This window comes from Trichoderma asperellum, chromosome 7 (assembly GCF_020647865.1).
Source record: "Trichoderma asperellum chromosome 7, complete sequence".
NCBI classification, from domain to species: Eukaryota; Fungi; Ascomycota; class Sordariomycetes; order Hypocreales; family Hypocreaceae; genus Trichoderma; species Trichoderma asperellum.
This window is the reverse complement of record NC_089421.1, coordinates 116518-133810: the sequence shown is the minus strand read 5'-3', so window position 1 is coordinate 133810 and position 17293 is coordinate 116518. Positions and strand designations below refer to the sequence as shown.

At 43.3% G+C, this 17293-nt stretch overlaps 4 protein-coding genes across 5 annotated transcripts; 3 read left to right on the top strand and 1 right to left on the bottom strand.

Annotated features, from left to right (window-relative positions):
• Window positions 1-931: 931 nt before the first annotated feature.
• On the top strand, window positions 932-2797 carry TrAFT101_010799 (uncharacterized protein; the record flags this gene model as incomplete). Its single annotated transcript, XM_024906985.1, has 1 exon — window positions 932-2797. One exon carries the CDS (start codon window positions 932-934, stop codon window positions 2795-2797), a length of 1866 nt encoding a protein of 621 aa, XP_024756743.1.
• A 2102-nt stretch (window positions 2798-4899) lies between these two features.
• Window positions 4900-6328, bottom strand: TrAFT101_010798 (uncharacterized protein). The gene is made up of 3 exons (XM_024910752.2): window positions 6103-6328; window positions 5589-6023; window positions 4900-5525 (listed from the first exon to the last, which is right to left on the bottom strand). Exons 1-3 carry the CDS (start codon window positions 6167-6169, stop codon window positions 5161-5163), a joined length of 867 nt encoding a protein of 288 aa, XP_024756742.1. The 5' UTR covers window positions 6170-6328; the 3' UTR covers window positions 4900-5160.
• Window positions 6329-7099: 771 nt separating this feature from the next.
• Window positions 7100-8577, top strand: TrAFT101_010797 (uncharacterized protein). The gene is made up of 4 exons (XM_024911058.2): window positions 7100-7288; window positions 7357-7461; window positions 7519-7901; window positions 7997-8577. Exons 1-4 carry the CDS (start codon window positions 7139-7141, stop codon window positions 8430-8432), a joined length of 1074 nt encoding a protein of 357 aa, XP_024756741.1. The 5' UTR covers window positions 7100-7138; the 3' UTR covers window positions 8433-8577.
• Window positions 8578-13715: 5138 nt separating this feature from the next.
• TrAFT101_010796 (uncharacterized protein) lies at window positions 13716-15698 on the top strand. Of its 2 annotated transcripts, XM_024901030.2 has the most exons (6): window positions 13716-14386; window positions 14448-14632; window positions 14684-15010; window positions 15070-15177; window positions 15260-15426; window positions 15475-15698. In XM_024901030.2, exons 1-6 carry the CDS (start codon window positions 13753-13755, stop codon window positions 15647-15649), a joined length of 1596 nt encoding a protein of 531 aa, XP_024756740.2. In that variant the 5' UTR covers window positions 13716-13752; the 3' UTR covers window positions 15650-15698. The 2 variants fall into 2 exon arrangements, with proteins under 2 accessions (XP_024756740.2, XP_065985199.1); XM_066129069.1 differs by having other exon boundaries at window positions 15260-15698.
• Window positions 15699-17293: the final 1595 nt, after the last annotated feature.

Sequence of the window (17293 nt, the reverse complement as noted above, 5' to 3'; positions counted from 1 at the left end):
TAGTTCTAGCAACAGAAGCGCGCAGCTCGTTTCAAAAGATGTCGCAGCCTTCTTTGTATTGCCACAGCCTGGCCACTTATTCTCGCCCATCCACTCTACGCTGTGCTTCTACTATATGCTTCTACTCTATGCTTCGTTCATAATTACACATTCTCTACAAATACTTGCAATTCAATATACAAGTATGAACTTGTATTGCTGAGATATAGACTATCCACGGGATTGGAAATCACGCTGTGTAAAAGATGGAGCCTTAAATATGAGGATACTACGAACTACTCTATGATATGTGGGATTAAATACATTGAGGGAAGGGTGGTGAGAAAATGCAAGCAACGATACGGCGAGTCGTGAGAACCAGTATGATGAATGATGTTAAGCAAAGGTGCTGTGTCCTATGTCACTAGGTGAACATTGGATCTCTTCCGAGCAGAGAAATTTGAGCTGTCTTTTAACTAGCTGGAAATGTTTTAACAAATAATATTGTTGTATTAATGACTTATCTAAGGATAACCAGCTCTATTCGTAGCTCCTCGTTTACAGAAACAACTCTTATTGGGTGCACATTCCTGGGAGCTCTACTCATACCTCCCAGTAAGAAAACAATATGCGGGGCTACATTTCAAAGAAAGAAGCCACTTGCGATTCATTACGCCGCATTGGGCCATTTCGTCGTTATGCCTAGCTGACAGCTTACATGACTATCTCCAAAGGTCTTATTGGTCTATATTTTGAAAGAATCCAACTTTACATGTGCCGCCGCCCGAGCTGAGAGCTAGAGAGCAAAGTCAAATTTAGTCTGCCCAATCATATTCATTAAAGATTTCCAATAGATTGAATTGAATTTATTCTTAAAAAGTCATTACGCCCATTTACAGCTTAGAATAAAGAAACCAGTAAAACTTGCAAATTTGGTACTGCACTGCACACAATGGCTGCTCTGATTCGCGATTCGGCCTTTGGTGTATTAGTACGATGGATAACGAAGCGCAAGCTTCTAAAATATCCTGATGAAAAGGCAGAATTTCATTATCGAGAGCTGTATATGAATGACGGCCGCAGAGAATCAACACCGCCTCCAAGTTCAAGGACCGTCAATCATTCCCAAGAGGATCTCAGAAATAATGAGCAAAGTCCCCCGGTCGTGGCGGCATCTGAAGAAACAAGGTCACTTTCGACAGAAGAAGAAAGCATGCTTGATCTTGACAGCGAGGCGCTATCCAAAATTGTTTCTCGGCCTCGGATGTCGCATGTTGAATCGTACGCCACCCTAGAAAAAGCATATACGGATGCAGCATTGCAAGCAAACGCGAGAGCGCAACATTCCACGATCCAGCCTAGGAAACTAGAGAATGGAACTATTCTGGTTGACTGGTACGCAACTGATGATGATGAAAATCCACAAAATTGGTCGTCCCGGAAGAAACTCTTTGTTATGCTCCAAATTTATCTCTATACACTCTCTGTGTATATTGGGTCCGCTATCATAACACCGTCTCAGCCATTTATTGAACATCAATTCGGGGTCACGCCAGAGGTTGCATCAATGGGCCTTTCTCTCTATGTTCTTGGGTATGGCATCGGGCCACTAATCCTTTCCCCTCTCTCTGAGATTCCAGTCATTGGCCGTAATCCACCATATATAATCAGTTTTGGCATCTTTGTTGCAATCTCAGCTGGTACCGCTGTCGTCAATAACTTCCCGGCATTGATTGTTTTGCGTTTTCTACAGGGATTCTTTGGCTCTCCATGTTTAGCGACTGGGGGCGCAAGCCTTGGTGATATCTATAACCTCATCAAGCTGCCATATGCACTGACTGGCTGGGCTGCATTCGCGACTGCTGGCCCAGCACTCGGTCCTATCATCTCAGGCTTCTCAGTCCCGGCTACAAATTGGCACTGGTCATTGTGGGAGATTCTCTGGCTTGCCAGCCCTGTCTTTGTACTCATGTTCTTTTGTCTGCCAGAGACATCTACGGCAACGATTCTACTCCGGCGTGCTAGGCGTCTCCGTAGATTGGTCAAAAGTAACAACTTACATTCCGAATCAGAAACCGAACAAGCTGCTCTCACTGTCAGCGAAATCATCGTGCAGAGCCTGTGGAGGCCCCTTCAAATTAATCTGTTCGACCCGTCGGTTCTCTTCACCAGCTTATACATTGGCCTTATGTACGGAATTTTTTACTCCTTTTTTGAAGTGTTTCCGTTCGTCTATGCTACGGGCCTCCCTGGTCTCGCGTCTCCGACTAATGGTTATGGAATGAATGCTGGTCAGGTCGGTCTTATTTTCCTCTCTGTTAGTGTTGGTGTTTCCATTGCAATATTTTGCTATGTCGGGTATCTATGGTTCGTCTTTGAACCCGAAGTTAAAACACAGGGGTTGGGTGAGCCAGAGCGTCGTCTTGTCTGCGGTCTTCCTGCTAGCTTTCTTGTCCCCATGGGCCTATTTATGTTTGGCTGGACAGGAAACTCCAGCCCAGAAATACCGTGGATCGTTCCGACTATCGGTATAACAATCGTTGTCATTGGCATATTTATCATCTTTCAGGTCGTCTTCATTTATATTGCGCTTGCTTATCCCAGGTATAGCGCCAGTTTATTTGCAGCAAATGACTTTGTGCGGAGCAGCGTCGCTTGTGGCGCAATTCATTTTTCGCGGCCACTATTTATAAATCTGGGTGTCGGGAAAGGGGTCAGCTTGTTAGCTGGATTGAGCTGTGCGGGTGTGATCGGGATATTCGTGCTCTATTTCTACGGAGGAGCTTTGAGACGAAGAAGCAGATTTGCTGCAAAATAAGCTACATATGAATACTCTGTATTCGTACATACGAGCAAACTGATTCAACGGCTATGTGGGCCTTTCTAAATGGAGAGTTAACTACCTACGTAAGGTAAATGCAATGCATCCAGCAATGCGTTTGAAAACACTGCAGGCGCCTTGTGCATGTCAGACAGACTCTAAAAAGTGGAGATTTTATATAAAAACGATAAATCTATTGCTTCCCCAGACAATCTTGCACATTTGTAACATTCTGCGGGCCGATATGCCAAAAGAAGACTCTTTTTATGCATAATGCCACCAGACGTTATGCCCGAAATACCCAATCTTAATAGCAAATCCCTTGTATCTATGACAAGGGGAATGGAGGGATCTCCAGGCAAGAGAAGAAGATTCTTACCCTCTAGGCAGGTGGCCAGCTCTCCCACCACCAAACAAGTATAGCGCGAAACAGACGCAAGTCATATAGCGGTAAGATCTATCATTAAAGGCTCAACCCCAAGATCATCCTTGCTGACGAAAACTTTCAACGAAAGATTGTTCTATTACAACTGAAATGCCAAAATTGAAAGTGGCTTAATATAACACGTAGAAAGAATCATCAATTTAATTTGGGAAATTGATAGCCCTAGACACTTTCTGAAACATATATTTCAGCTTCTTTATTGAACGTTTGAACAACCTTGTACCCTTTCCCTCTGCTTTATCATGTTTATTGCAGATAACTCATACAGTCAATTCCAATGAAATGAAAACCGAGATATTGGGCTCCATTTCCGTTCAATTGTTCAGTTTAAAAGAAGAAGAAAAAACCCCTCCATCTCCGTTTTCTCTTTCATACCGTTGGCTCACAGCTATAATCGCCTAGAAAATGTAGATGTGATGTTGAAGCTGAAAAGAGGCTACATTAAAATCGGTCTTTTTAAAAGAGAAGCCGAAACAAGATTTACGAATCATTGGTATAATTTGGCCCAGTATTAAACGTGTGACGACAGATCTGATCAGACTTAACTACCACCTAGCTGGAGTTTATATTACTACATGTACCTATCTAGGATGCCTTTTGCCATAGCAGATAATGAAGCACATGTCGACTACGTATAGCAAGTTGCATAGAGGCAGGCACCAGGGTGACAGGCAGAGTCGTCGTGCAGGCCGCTTGACATGCAGCATTTGACGCTTGACTAGCGACAGTGGTGCTGGGAAGTACAAAGGCAGGGGAATTAATACAGTAGAGACAAACCTATGTTTATATCATGCGAATAATTAGTCAGGCAACTGGTGGACAGACAAATACCTCGTTTTGATCTTGATTGAGATCCTTGCTTGCCTCGTTCACAAAAACGAGCAAGCGCCGGGATACCCAAGCGATTTTATTTTACCCGTAAACAGAGAATATTGATGTAGATCCCAGTCGGTTTGCAGCAGAAAATATGGGTCTCGACTGCTAGCATACAGTGGCATCTTACGATTTTATTTGGACTCCCGTATAGAGCTCATTGATAGGCGATAGGGTACAGGATGCCAGAGGTGGTACCAATTGATGAACGAAAAAGGCGACTTTGACTGCTGGTCACCTTATTTACTAGAGGCAGCTTTTTTAATGGTTGTAGATTATATATAGGTAGGGTTCAAGTTGGAGCTACCTCAGCCTAGGCGGTATTCATTTTCCAGATTGGCGTCAATGCGCCAGCCACATGTATTAATGCCTCAAGTTAGTATGCAGGCTTAGTCGCGTAGCTCCAGCCACTAATTAACGCCCAATTTATAATAACGGCTGTTTTCGAAGCTAACCACCGTGATAATACTAGGTAGTCCTACATTCTACCTGTTAAGCTCAGTATTTAGCCACAAAGGAGAATAGCAATACTCATACTCAGCAGCAGTACAATTGGGCATATTATCGGACGTGAGCGTATAAAGCAGAATGGCTAAATGACTCTCGTTTGCTCTCTATATCAACCAACACCCACATTATAACAGCATCCTTCCTTTCGTGTAACTAATTGCATTGCCACAGCAGTGAGCAATTGCTGCTGCTTTCTTCGTTACGCAGGAGCTCTGATATTAGAGCATTTGTGCAACGCTTACAAAATCATGCCATATTCCACATAACTTTTACCCGATATAATTATTCCACTTGAATGCAAGCCTTTTATCCTGAAATATACAATTGCGCAACTTAAAAATAACTGACTGATGGCTTTGCCCAACTAAAGCCGTCAAGATCCAAAAAACTGCCTCTAGAGATTGTATTAATCAACTTAAGCGCATTATTTACAATATTTGGTAGTATCGAACAGAAAATGCCAGCTTGCTTGCTAAACGGTCTATTTAAAAAAGCTCCAGTTCTTTTAAGCAACTTACCAAATCCTTTCAGATTAGTTGGCAGGCAATTCTAGAAGACGCTTTAGAACTTCGTCATCGGTGGGGTTTCCCTCTCCTTTAATGGTTTCGTACGCAGGAAAGAGCACGGTCTTTTCGATTTCCTTGTACTTCCCATCAGCGACATATATCACATCGCCCTGCCTGGAGGCATCGGCCATTAGATAGGCAGCAGCGCGTGCAACCACCAAAGCGGGTTGCGGCACATGTGAGATCCCTCTCATGAGGCCCTCCAAATCTGGGAGGACGTTGCTCGTTGTCCATGATGGCATCAGAGTATTGATGCGAATGGGAAGCCCGGCAACATCTGCGATCCGTGCAAAACCTCTGCCGAAACCGAGGACGCCATGTTTGGCCGCGGCTACATGATTCGGTTAGTATAGCCAACTTCTACCAACGGCCAAGTGCTTTGCTTCCCACTCACAGTAATCGACAGCTCGAAGGGGCTGTAACCCGGTGCTAGATCCCATAAGAACAATGCTACCCCCTTCAGGTTGGTCCTTGATGTAGTGAACAGCTAGAGAAGTTGTGTTGATAAGGCCTCTCAAACCAACTTCCATGAGTTCGTGTGATGGTTCCTTTAGATTACCCTGGTCATCTGTCTCAAGGGCCAAGTAGTTGGCACGGGGACCGATACCGGCATTGGCGAAGACGCAATCGATGCGACCAAAATGCTGCTTCGTTTTCTTGAATAGTGCAGTCAGATCATCCCAACTGGCCACATTCGTCTTCACAAATAGAAAGGCAGGCGTTTCTGTCGACTCAGAGGCCGCTGGCGGATTGATATCGCCGCTGACCACTGATGCTCCCAGTGAGAGCAACAGTTTGACTGTAGCCAGGCCAATACCTGAAGAGCCGCCTATAGGACATAGGTTGGTCAGCCCGAGCCAAGCATGATTACAGCAGGATCACAGCACAAAGAGGTGAATCGGCCGTACCTGTGAGGACAACAACTTTGCCTTTGAGGCTGCTCAAATCCTCGTCCTTGATGATAAATTCAGACATGGTGTTGAGATAAGATAAGATCTCTAGAAATGGTGGAGGCAATGAGACAAGAGGAGGACAGGAAAATGTGATTGATGAATGGTCGGAGGATTGAGATCGTGGAAGGAAGACAAACCAGGGGGGAAGAAGTCACAGCCGCCTATCACATACAGATTTATAGTGACAGACTGGCGGTGTTCCTTGTCCGCTGCATGAACAGGGGGGAAAACCGTTATAACCCCCCTTTGCCTGGGATGTGGTGGTGAAACAAGCTTAGCTTGGCCTGTACCCCACACGCATCCATAGGATACAGAGGACTGGTGCGCGGTGTCCGGCAATTGTCAGGTAGTGTGAAGAAAAAGAGCGACATGATTACGGGGTATGCTGCCCAATTTACGCACAAAAGTGGATTGCCCGTCGCTAAACTTTCTTCCATTTTTTTTTCCACCGCAGAATTGTGCCCACAGGCCACTCTCTTATTAAGGGTTGCATCCCGGTGGCATGATGCAGGGGGACTCGAGTAATGAACCTCAAGCTTTGCATGCAGCAATAGAAAAACAGTGCAGGGGGGTACTCGAGTAATGAACACTAAGCTTGGCATGCCGTGACGGGTGGTAGAAGGAAAAGAGTGGCACCTTTAAACCCAATTTATATACCAAAGTGGACTTGCGTGTCACTATTTTTCTTCTGCGGCATGGGTTAAAGGAAACTAGAAAGAAATCACCGCCGGTCTGCCGCCATAATGTATACTGTCTGTGACCAGCGGCAGTTTTTTCTCACCCCTTGCTTGGGCTGAAAACAAGAAATGACAAGCGCCGTTTTATTTTCACTACGGTCTCATCCACGCCGATCCTTTTAGTCTGAAGATGAGAAGTCGTTCTATACTTTACAACTCTTTTTCTCCTCCGCAACTTTTCAACTCTTCAACTCTTCTTTTTATCCATCTTCTCTTCATCTACCTCAGCTAGAAGACTCAGCTCGTCTGCCATCATGGTCCAGCCGGCGGGGGACGGCGTCCAGCTTCTCTATGCTTCGATAGTGCTGCTTGTCCTAACTTGGCTCACCTTCATCCTCAGGATATCAGTGCGGTTTTGGAGAAATGCCTCGGGCTGGGACGATATATTAATGTTTATAGGCCTCGTACGTGCACAACTAGCACAGATTATCCTCTTCTAAATAACCCCCGCAAAATTTCTAATGCTTCGCAGCTTCTCTTCACAGTGACAGCTTCCCTATGCATTGTCTGCTGCTATCTCGGATCTGGTCAGCTTGCTGTCAATCTGTCTGCGAGTGATAGAATGCACGGGACCAAGGTGTGTACTCCCTCTTCGATAGCCACTTGAATAAAGTGAGACTGATCCTTGGCAAAGAACTTTTTCATCGCCGAGTACTTCTACTCCTCTAGCACTGTCTTCATCAAGAGCAGCATCGCCATAACTCTTTACCGGATTGCCGATGCCCGCCGTCGTTATAAGTGGACTATTTGGGCCGTCATAATCGCCACGGCTGTTTCCGCCATCGTCTTCATAGTCGGCATTTCCAATATTTGCCATCCCATCACTACTCTATGGGGCGAAACTACTACCGGTTCATGTAATCTCGAGTTGAATAGCGATGTTAGCTTCTTCTTTTCTGCTATCGAGATTATAACAGATTGGACTTTGGCAGTTTTGCCTGCGGCCTTGTTGTGGAATATTCAGATGAAGAGCAGGGTCAAGTTCTCAGTGGCTATAATTCTTGGCATGGGTGCTTTGTATGTGCTCCCCCTGACAGAAAATAGCCCCACTTATACCGTTTTGCCACTACTACTGGAAACCTGGTTATACGAGCTAGCTAACCCTTTACCAGTGCAAGCTGCGCGACAATCGTCCGACTTCGCTATCTAACTCTCTACAGCAACCCCACAGAATTCATGTTCGGCACCGGCAAGATCGGCCTTTGGTCCATTATCGAAGAGGGCATTGGCATCATCGCAGGCTCGCTGCATGCTCTTCGCCCTCTCCTCTCTCTCCCCATCTTCGGCGGCACTTCCAGTGGTGGCACTTCGGGTTCCTCTTCGGCCAATAAATTCATGTCTTCAAGGAGTGGACATCAAGATAGGCGTGCGGATATCAACATGGATACGTTTCAGCAGCTGGGAGATACAGATGGAGATGGGGAAAGCTCTAAACACATTTTAAAGGAGACGAAAGTTACAATGACAAGAAGCAATCGAGCGATTTCGCCAGGAGCGTATGATCGAAGCCAAGTCCTGGGGTGGAAGCAGAGCAATTATGAGAGTTGATTGAGAATTAATATCTGTTCGAATAGCAAATGATTCTTTAATAGAGTTACAGAAAGAAAAATCAGTTGCTGGTTTAGCTTTATTTTCAAAATGGTCACAGACCTAATCTTCTGTCTTTACAGTTTTGATCAAATTGGATGTTGGCACGCAAGGACAATTTAAAAGACGGTCTTGTGTCTACCAGTTTTAGCCACCTGAACCATAATCACGATCAATTCTCCACTGCGAATGCAATTGCTAGGATCGGTTGAGGCTCTTTCAGCAGAACTAAGCAAGTCTACATCTCTCTCTCTATATATATAAGGGGCAGGGGCGGGGGATAAGCTTGGCTGACTGGAGAGTGTGTCCATTGGGAGCCGTTCTGTCGGACAAAAAGGAACATCTTTGACTATGTTATTGGTAGTAGGTAGTATTAGCACGCCGGATTACCATAAGTGGCATGGTCCAATGTTCCTCGCCTTCATGAGTGTAATATTATAGCCCCGCTTATGAAATTTAGAAGCTGTCAATACTGTCAGCCTTGACTATGCATTCTGTATATACCTGAATTGCCTTTATCCCAGACCGTTTTGGCTCTAGGTTTTTGGTTTCTAGGTTTCTGGTTGAGAGCCTTGCTTACTCTTTGTCGAACTACCTAGTTCTTTGTTAATTTTTCTCGGCGGCGATTCTGGCGATTCCGACGATTCCTAAGTAGCTTAGTCTTGAGTCGGCCAAGTCTAGCCATCGTGATTAACAGCTAGTTTACTCCATACCGTCCACGTCTTTTAATCTGTTTAAAACCGCTTAGATTAATCCTCCCAGCCGCAGGAGAGCGGTCCTTTAAAGGCAAAGGCATAGTCCATCGGTGAATATGGCCAGAGTTGTCAGCGACTCTCAAGCCCAAACCCCATTCCTCCCCCTCTACACATATCTCCTGTACCACGTTCCAAGGGTTGGCGAATCATAGAGGCTCTGTGTCCCGATCGTGCTGACCTTTACTGCCCCAAGCGGCAATTAAAATTCCACATTTGCCACAGCCTAACGAAGTATATCCCTTAAAACCGGAGAGAATAAACTTATGTACTTCACCATAGAATTCAGACACAGTAGCAAAAGCTTCCGGGACAGCATTTACCAAGCTTCCATGTGGCTCGCAATGCATACTAGCCATGGGGCTGACGCAACCTGGTTCGCCCAATTAGTTACGAGGCGGGCACTGCTATGAACAAGAACCCCGCGCCTGCCCCATCCTGTTTCAGGGCAATTAAGTCGCTGCTAAATCTTATGTTTCTTACTCAACTCCTTGTAACCCGTTGCTCTCAAAGTGTCTCTTGAGCTTTGCTACAAATACCGTATTCCATTGACATCATTTATTGTGATAACCTTCCGTGAATAGACGTAGAAAGCAAAAAGAATCACTAGGCTAACATGGCTTGAAGAATTGATACTTTATTTTTTACATAGCGCCCTAGCCAGCTTAGATATATACCTATAGCCCCATTTGGCACCTCACAAATCTTACAGCAGCACTTTGTAATTTCCTCTTCCTTTCTTCTCCTCTTGTTTTCTTTCTTTCTTTCTGTCCCTTTTTTTTTTTTTTGTTCATTTTCAAACAAAAGCAACACAATTATATGGATTTAAGAACTCATATATAACTTATGGTTTAATCGCGACTTTATTTCCATTGTCTTATATTAGTAAGTATAACAGAAGTCACTTGAGCTAATGGCTATATCTTAGCCCACACTGTCTGTATTGTTCTAATAAGTGGTTACTTCATGGGACTTCTTTTAGCCCATATACCCTTTATTAGATCTACTACTACTCTCTTAATTAAAAATTCTAGACTTGTGTAAAACTTAATCAGGGTTGCTTGATATAGATCAAATTCTATAATATTACCACGCAATCTGCATTTCTACTGCCCTCCGTCTCTCAATTATATAGTTAATTAGGTTATACAACATCTAATGCAAGACGTATGCTAAACAGCCGCTTAGGTTTTAATCAACGCTTCCATACCTCCTGCAATTCATTTGTAGCACCGTTATAGTATGCAACTTAAATTATTCTTGATCACCAGTCCCTTCACAAGTCTGGGAACTCGTCACATTAGCAGCTATAAGCAAGCAAGACGATAAATGGGAACTACTGCCAAAATTGCCTCTTCAGGTGGGCTTAGTTTCACAAAGGTGAAGATAAGTGGCGGCTAGAGTACCTGCAAGAAGAGTTTTAAGTCATTGACCTCAAGCGGCAAAATCCAATTCATCAAATTCTTAGCTTATGTTAAAGACAGATTGGAGGGCTTCCACTTTTATCAACACTGTCCTGTGATCAGCCGCGATTCGGTGCCATTAGGAAGAGGTCGGGAACAGTTTGAAGAAGTCAGTCACGTTATTGAATCGAGAGATATCAAAACCGCCACTGCCGTACATTTTCGAATCACCAGATCTGAAAAACGCCTACAAAGATTTATGGGATCGGGAACAGGTTGGGGGAGTAGTTCATCAGCATCCCTGCGTAAGGCAGCCTCGTTATTAGCAGCTATTATCTTTAGTAAACAGGCTACATATCTGAAAGTCGACACTCTTTGAGCAAACTAAGCAGTCTCGAGTGTCCTATTGCAAAACTATTCTCGAGTGCTAGACGGCGTTGTAAGGATTATTAGTTGAAAGAAAATAAATATGGTAAAGGTCTAATCGCATTCTAGACTTTAAGCTACTCTATGGAACCTGGTCTCTCTGACTGAGCGATCATTTACACTTGCGATTATTTACTTAGGTATGTAAGTTGATTACTGCTCTGCCATGTATCGATTGCTCGGGAGCGCTAACTTAGTGATTTTGTTAGGTCCTTAGTAGCGCTCTGCTGTCCGCTGTAAGCTAACGTAAAAAAGGTGCATTAATGGCTTCGTATCTTTAATAATAGCGACCACTCAAATACTTGCTTCCATGGAAATATTATAAACACACATAGTACCTATTGCTTTTGTATTTGGGGGGGGGGACGTCCGAGGCGCCTGGCCAATTCATTTAGCGCTATGCTCAATCCCAAAGCACCGTATCTTTTTAGGTTGCGCGAAGAATACCCTGCTAGCGCGGGGAGCTTGAAGAATACGCAAGTTGGTGAGCATTTGACCTCTTAAAATCAACAAGTCCTAGGCTTTTGAAGATATCCAGTAGGTTGATACCAGCTAGGGGTTATTCCTTGGTGTGAAATGCGTCCATGCGCCAACGACCATTCTACGCGGCCGCCACTAGCCACTGCAAAGCCATTAACATTGCAAGGGTTGTCTTATGAATCTGTAATCAGGCTTATGTCTCTTCAAAACCAAGAATCCTGATGTAGAAGCGAACGAACTGGTTCTGAGGCTAGCGCTACCACTCTAAGTTTTTACGTTATCAAGTAGAGTTTCCCAATGGGATATTCTGGCTCCCTGGTCCCTGTAATTAAATAGCTAGATATATGTCCTATTGGCTTATCTTTATATATATGTACAAGAATCGTCTGAGGATTTGCAGGTTAATAAAACCGGATGGTAGACACAATAGCAGCCGCCGGTGAGGCCAGTCAATTGCAGCACTGTGCTAAGAGCTGACATGAGATTATATCAGACACGTTATTTCGAGCAACGTTTCGTCTTCCAACGGTTAATATCTTCACTAATTGCATAGTACAAGAGTATTTTGCTCGACTGAAGTCTGCGGTGCTAAGGTCGGTTGAGAGAGCGAAGAGGAATGAGCCCATAAAGGCAGGGATTATCAAGACGACAGACGCTATTAAGACCCTTGACAAGATTATGGGCGGTATAGAGGCCTCTAATCATCGTCATTTGAAACACATACACAGTTCAAAAAGCAGCCATAACAGCCCTAGATTCTATTCTACAATACCCCCTTAATTCAATTTCTCTTACTCCAGCCAGTGACCTTTACGATGTCTAAAAACATAACGCAAGAGGCGGAAATCGTTAACAGCAGTGTCGCTTATAGGGTAGACATAAAATAAGTACAAGCAGTACCCAATTGATCCCTATTCTTACTTTTTCTATTATCTCCACTACCTTCTTTATTTGAAGCATCGGGATCTTAGTTGCTATTGGTAATTTTGTTGAGAGGTATGCAGCGTAATTCTGATTCGGTGATGTTTAACGTTCTGGATACGTATTTCTACGGGAAGAGCACAGGCCAGATGTTTCAGATATTCGCATCATATTCTGTTTCATTGTTTTTCGACGTGGGTTCTAGATCGATAGTGAAAATTCGGCAACCAAGAAGCAGTCCTTGGTAAATCTTTGAACGCGTTAGCTCTTCGCCCTGTCTCTCATTCTCCCTCTTTATAACACGGTGTGATTGACCTAGTAAACGAGGTCGGAATTATCTATAAGGCTCCATTCTCAGACGGAGATAGACCAAGCCACTCTCTGTAGGAGTTTGGCACAATAACCTAACCACGATCATTTGTGCTGTCTTAAGCTGCATCTGTAAGTCTTTCTGATACTGCTTGGATATATGTTATAGTTTCTACTTTTACTTGCATTGTCTTGATTGTCCATTGCCTCTTGCCACATTGGAATTGTGGCTAAATAAGATTTGGTTACGCTATGCATTTTATTATAAGGAATAAAGTAAATAGTCTTATCTTATATTATTAAAAATCTAAGCTACAGTGCTCCCTTGGCAAGCGGTGCGAAGAAAAACAGGGACCGCAAAATGAAATACACACACAAATTGAAAGTATGAGCACTATTTGACCAACTAAACACTGGATACTGGTGTCAAATTGGTGCGCGAAGTTGAGAATTGTGTGCCGATCGTTTGCAAATTCCCCGTTTTTCTTCACACCCCTTGCTTGGGTAATTGAAAATTTAAGCTATTTTAGGTTAACTATTTAGTACTAGTGCTTACGCCGCTAGATGAAAAAAAAAAAAAAAAGGCCCCTATAATACAGTGGTCGCTTGCTGTATTACAGCAACCTACTTACTATAATATAGTGCACTAAGCGCTATACTATAGCGAGCAATATCGGAAATAAAGCGGTAATAAGTATCCTCTTCCGCTAGTATCCCAAATGGCTAGCTTCAATAATCGGTACCTTGGGGGCCAATTACTTTCTATGTGCCACTGTAGCAGATGCTATCTTCTATAGCTCCGAGATTTGGAATCATGACCCCAACAGTCAGCGTAACTGTCAGCTTACCTTGAATCACTTATTATTCATGAGCTGTCCGTATATTACGCCGGCGGATGCCTCTAATTTAATTAACTTTCTCCACGTAAGCGGCACACCATTATAATGGCAACATCGTACTCGTCGATTCAGCTTATAGTGAATAGCGATAATGCAATTGTCACGACGATTTCTTCGACAGATCCCTCTATTTGACAAAATGATGACACAATCCCTCGAGAGTTTTAAAACCATCAATTTGTCTGGCATATGCTTGCTAGCTGCAGCTATATATGTCGTCTCATTCATTATCTATCGCCTTTATTTTCACCCTTTGTGCGGAATTCCCGGTCCGAGGCTTGCCGCAATTACTAGCTGGTATGAAACCTACTATGACCTTTTCAAGACACCTAGCGGTCAGTACTGGAACAAAATCGACGAACTTCATAAAGAATACGGCCCTATTATACGTATTAATCCAGATGAAATTCAAATTCACGACCCAGAATTCTATAACCAGATTTATGCCGGGGGATCAACAAAAAGGCATCGGTATGCACGCAGCGTCTCGGGCAATGGATCACCTGGATCCATGGCTTCAGCTGTTTCTCATGATCTACACCGTCTCCGCCGGAGCTCATTGAATCCATTCTTTTCAAGAGCCGCAGTCCTCAGACTTGAAGAAAGAATCCAAAGTAGGGTTAGGATTCTTTGTGAAAGACTATCTAGCTTTCTACAAAGAGGAGAAATAGTTGACATGAGTGTGGCAATGACATCGTTGACCTTGGATATTATCACAGAATATTGTAAGTCTACTGAATGTAAATTATTACTCAAAAGATTATCACCTGCTGAATAGGACAAAAGCATTTGGCGAATCTTGGAATCTTATGGATAACGATGACTTGAGTTATAATTTCATCAAGGTGATGAGAGGAGGCTTTGAGACGCTCCAGGTTCGAAAGCTTTTTAATTCAGCCATTCAACTGGTTCCACCAAGTATTTTAGCTTGGTCTAGTCTGAATATGAAAGTCTTTCTTGAATTCAAATATGTATAACCCTATTCCCATTTGTTAAGACGCTTATGCTGATTAACCATGCAGAGATGCTTTGAAACATGCCGACTGATCAAAATCGCACATAACGATACGAAAGCAAATTCGACAACTAGGCAAACGCAGATAAACCTCTTCACAGAGGCACTAGACAGGCTTCCAGAGGAGGAAATAGAGACTCAGAGACTTGCAGACGAAGCTCTAGTTCTTATCACAGCGGGTTCCGAGACGACTAGTAGAGCCTTAGCAACACTCATCTACCATGTACTGAGAAATCCACACATTCTCGCTAATTTGCGACAAGAACTCGACACAGCCATACCAAATGCTAACATGGAGGTACCATATTTGACGCTTGAGGCTCTACCATATCTGGTTTGACTTTTCATAATTTTTTTTATTGAATGATAATTTGTAACTGACATTCACATCAGACCGCCACAATCAGAGAATCGTTGCGTGTTAGTGCACTAGTGCCAAATCGCTCTCTATTGACCGCGGATGAGCCGCTGCAATATAAGCAATGGAGCCTCAAACCTGGAGTGAGTATTGCTATGGCTACTATTAACCTGGTTCTGTGGATATAGGTCAGGTGAGGTAGTTATTGGCTAACTCCTGCGCAAGACTGCTTTTTGTATGAATACTTCGAAATATCTCCTCGATGCCTCCATATATAGTAACCCTACTATGTTTGATCCCGAACGCTGGCTCGGCGATACGCGGAGAACCCAGAAATTGCTTCACCATTTTGCGCCGTTTTCAAAGGGCCACCGAGGCTGTATTGGAATGAAGTGAGTTTTGTGAATCTTATACTGGTATAGCTGACGATCTTTGACTAGTCTTGCATACGCCGAGCTATATCTCGTTTCTGCCTATATTATTAGGCGCTTCGACATGCGCTTGTACGACGTAATCAGGGAAAGAGATGTGGACACTGTACGAGATGCGTTTATTGGATTGCCTAGTATAGAATCAAAGGGTGTGAGAGTCGAAATGATTCGTAAAAGGAATTAAGCACAAGATAATGTAACTATACACCAAATGCAGAATTATATGACACCGTATGCCCCTTTGCTCAGCATTCACGAGTTTCCGATTTTATGCACAAACAGTGCAGTCTAGAGTCACATGTTTGCGACTACCCATTAAGTACATGTATGTAGTAAGATGCTATCTCTCAGAACACCTATAGACTTTTAACTACAGTGTTATTTTACAGTGCTTATCCACTATATTATGGCACTTGATCACTATATTACAGTGCTTCTCTACTATACTATGGCGCTTATCCGCTATATTATAGCAATTATCCCCTATAATATAGTGGCTACCTACTATAATTAATTAACTAACTAGTATGTACTTGCTTAAATAAATTTTACAATTACATCTATGCCAGCTGTAAATAGATAAATTCCACTATTGTAAACATCAAAAGAGCCTGCTTAGGTACTGACTAAGCCGTCCCTGTAGTTATATTGCTCGCTAATAACGTAGCGCAAGATTTCAACATGCATTATTAGAAATTACAGCATACAGCTATTTACGGCTCTTCAGAGTACCTTGGATAGGTTCCGAAAGCATATTCCACTCGCCTTGTTGCCGAAGACTTTTCAAGATACCATCAATATTTGCGAATGGCTCGGAGCTTCGTATTTTTGGGTTGATTCCTCATCTATTATCCAGGATAGCAAAGAAGATCAGACAATTCCATCTGCTTTAATGACTCAGATATACGGGAACTGTAACCTGACTATCGCTGCTACTTCGGCAACCAACGGAAGTGTTGGATGTTTCTGTGATAGATTAAATGCACAAGTCTTGTCAATATCAGAAGCGAGAATACGCACTTAAAACATTTTGCCAGTAACGCTTCTTTATGCGATGAAAAATCTTCTAGCCACTCGTGGACGGGCCATTCCAGAGCGATATTTGCCAAAGCGGACTCTCCGCTTTAACTCCGCGCAGGCGGTACGTCTACTTATCGTGATTTCCATCGTAAGCGAAGATATACAGTTCGCTCTGATTGGATAGAGCTTCTAGATCGGTACTAATCCACTAAACTCACTATATCTAGTGACCAACTGATGGTTATAGAAGGGTTATCCAGACCATTTCAAAAGGGAGATATATTGCTGGGAAGTGAGTTGAATAGATTGATAAAGAGCTGGCATAGTATTGGTATCATTTTAAATCTGATCCCAGCACAAAAGCTCCGTCTTGGTCATGGTCGTCTCGTATGGGCAAAATTACTGGCACTTTTCTCGGTCACAGTTGCGAAGCATAATGTTACAAAGGATCATGGATTGGTCAAGTGACCTGCAACAATGAATAATAACTTTTTCTCTGGGCCGCGCCACCGGATCTTTCAACGTTCAGTGCAATCAATACCTTGAACAATGTTCAAATCTACAATCAGACCTTTTTACTGGTCATATAGATCTATTACGACCCATTAACCCTATATTAGGTAAACGCTTAATTATTTAAAATCCCAATCTAGGCAAATGCAAAGAGTGATCACCACGTCACTGGCGTTTATTTAAGTGCTTACTGGCAATGCTATGGTGATTGCGGGTATAAACATTAGCGAGGCACTGGTATTAAATGGAAGAGACTGGATATAGAACTTCACTGCTACGGACACAATTAGATACC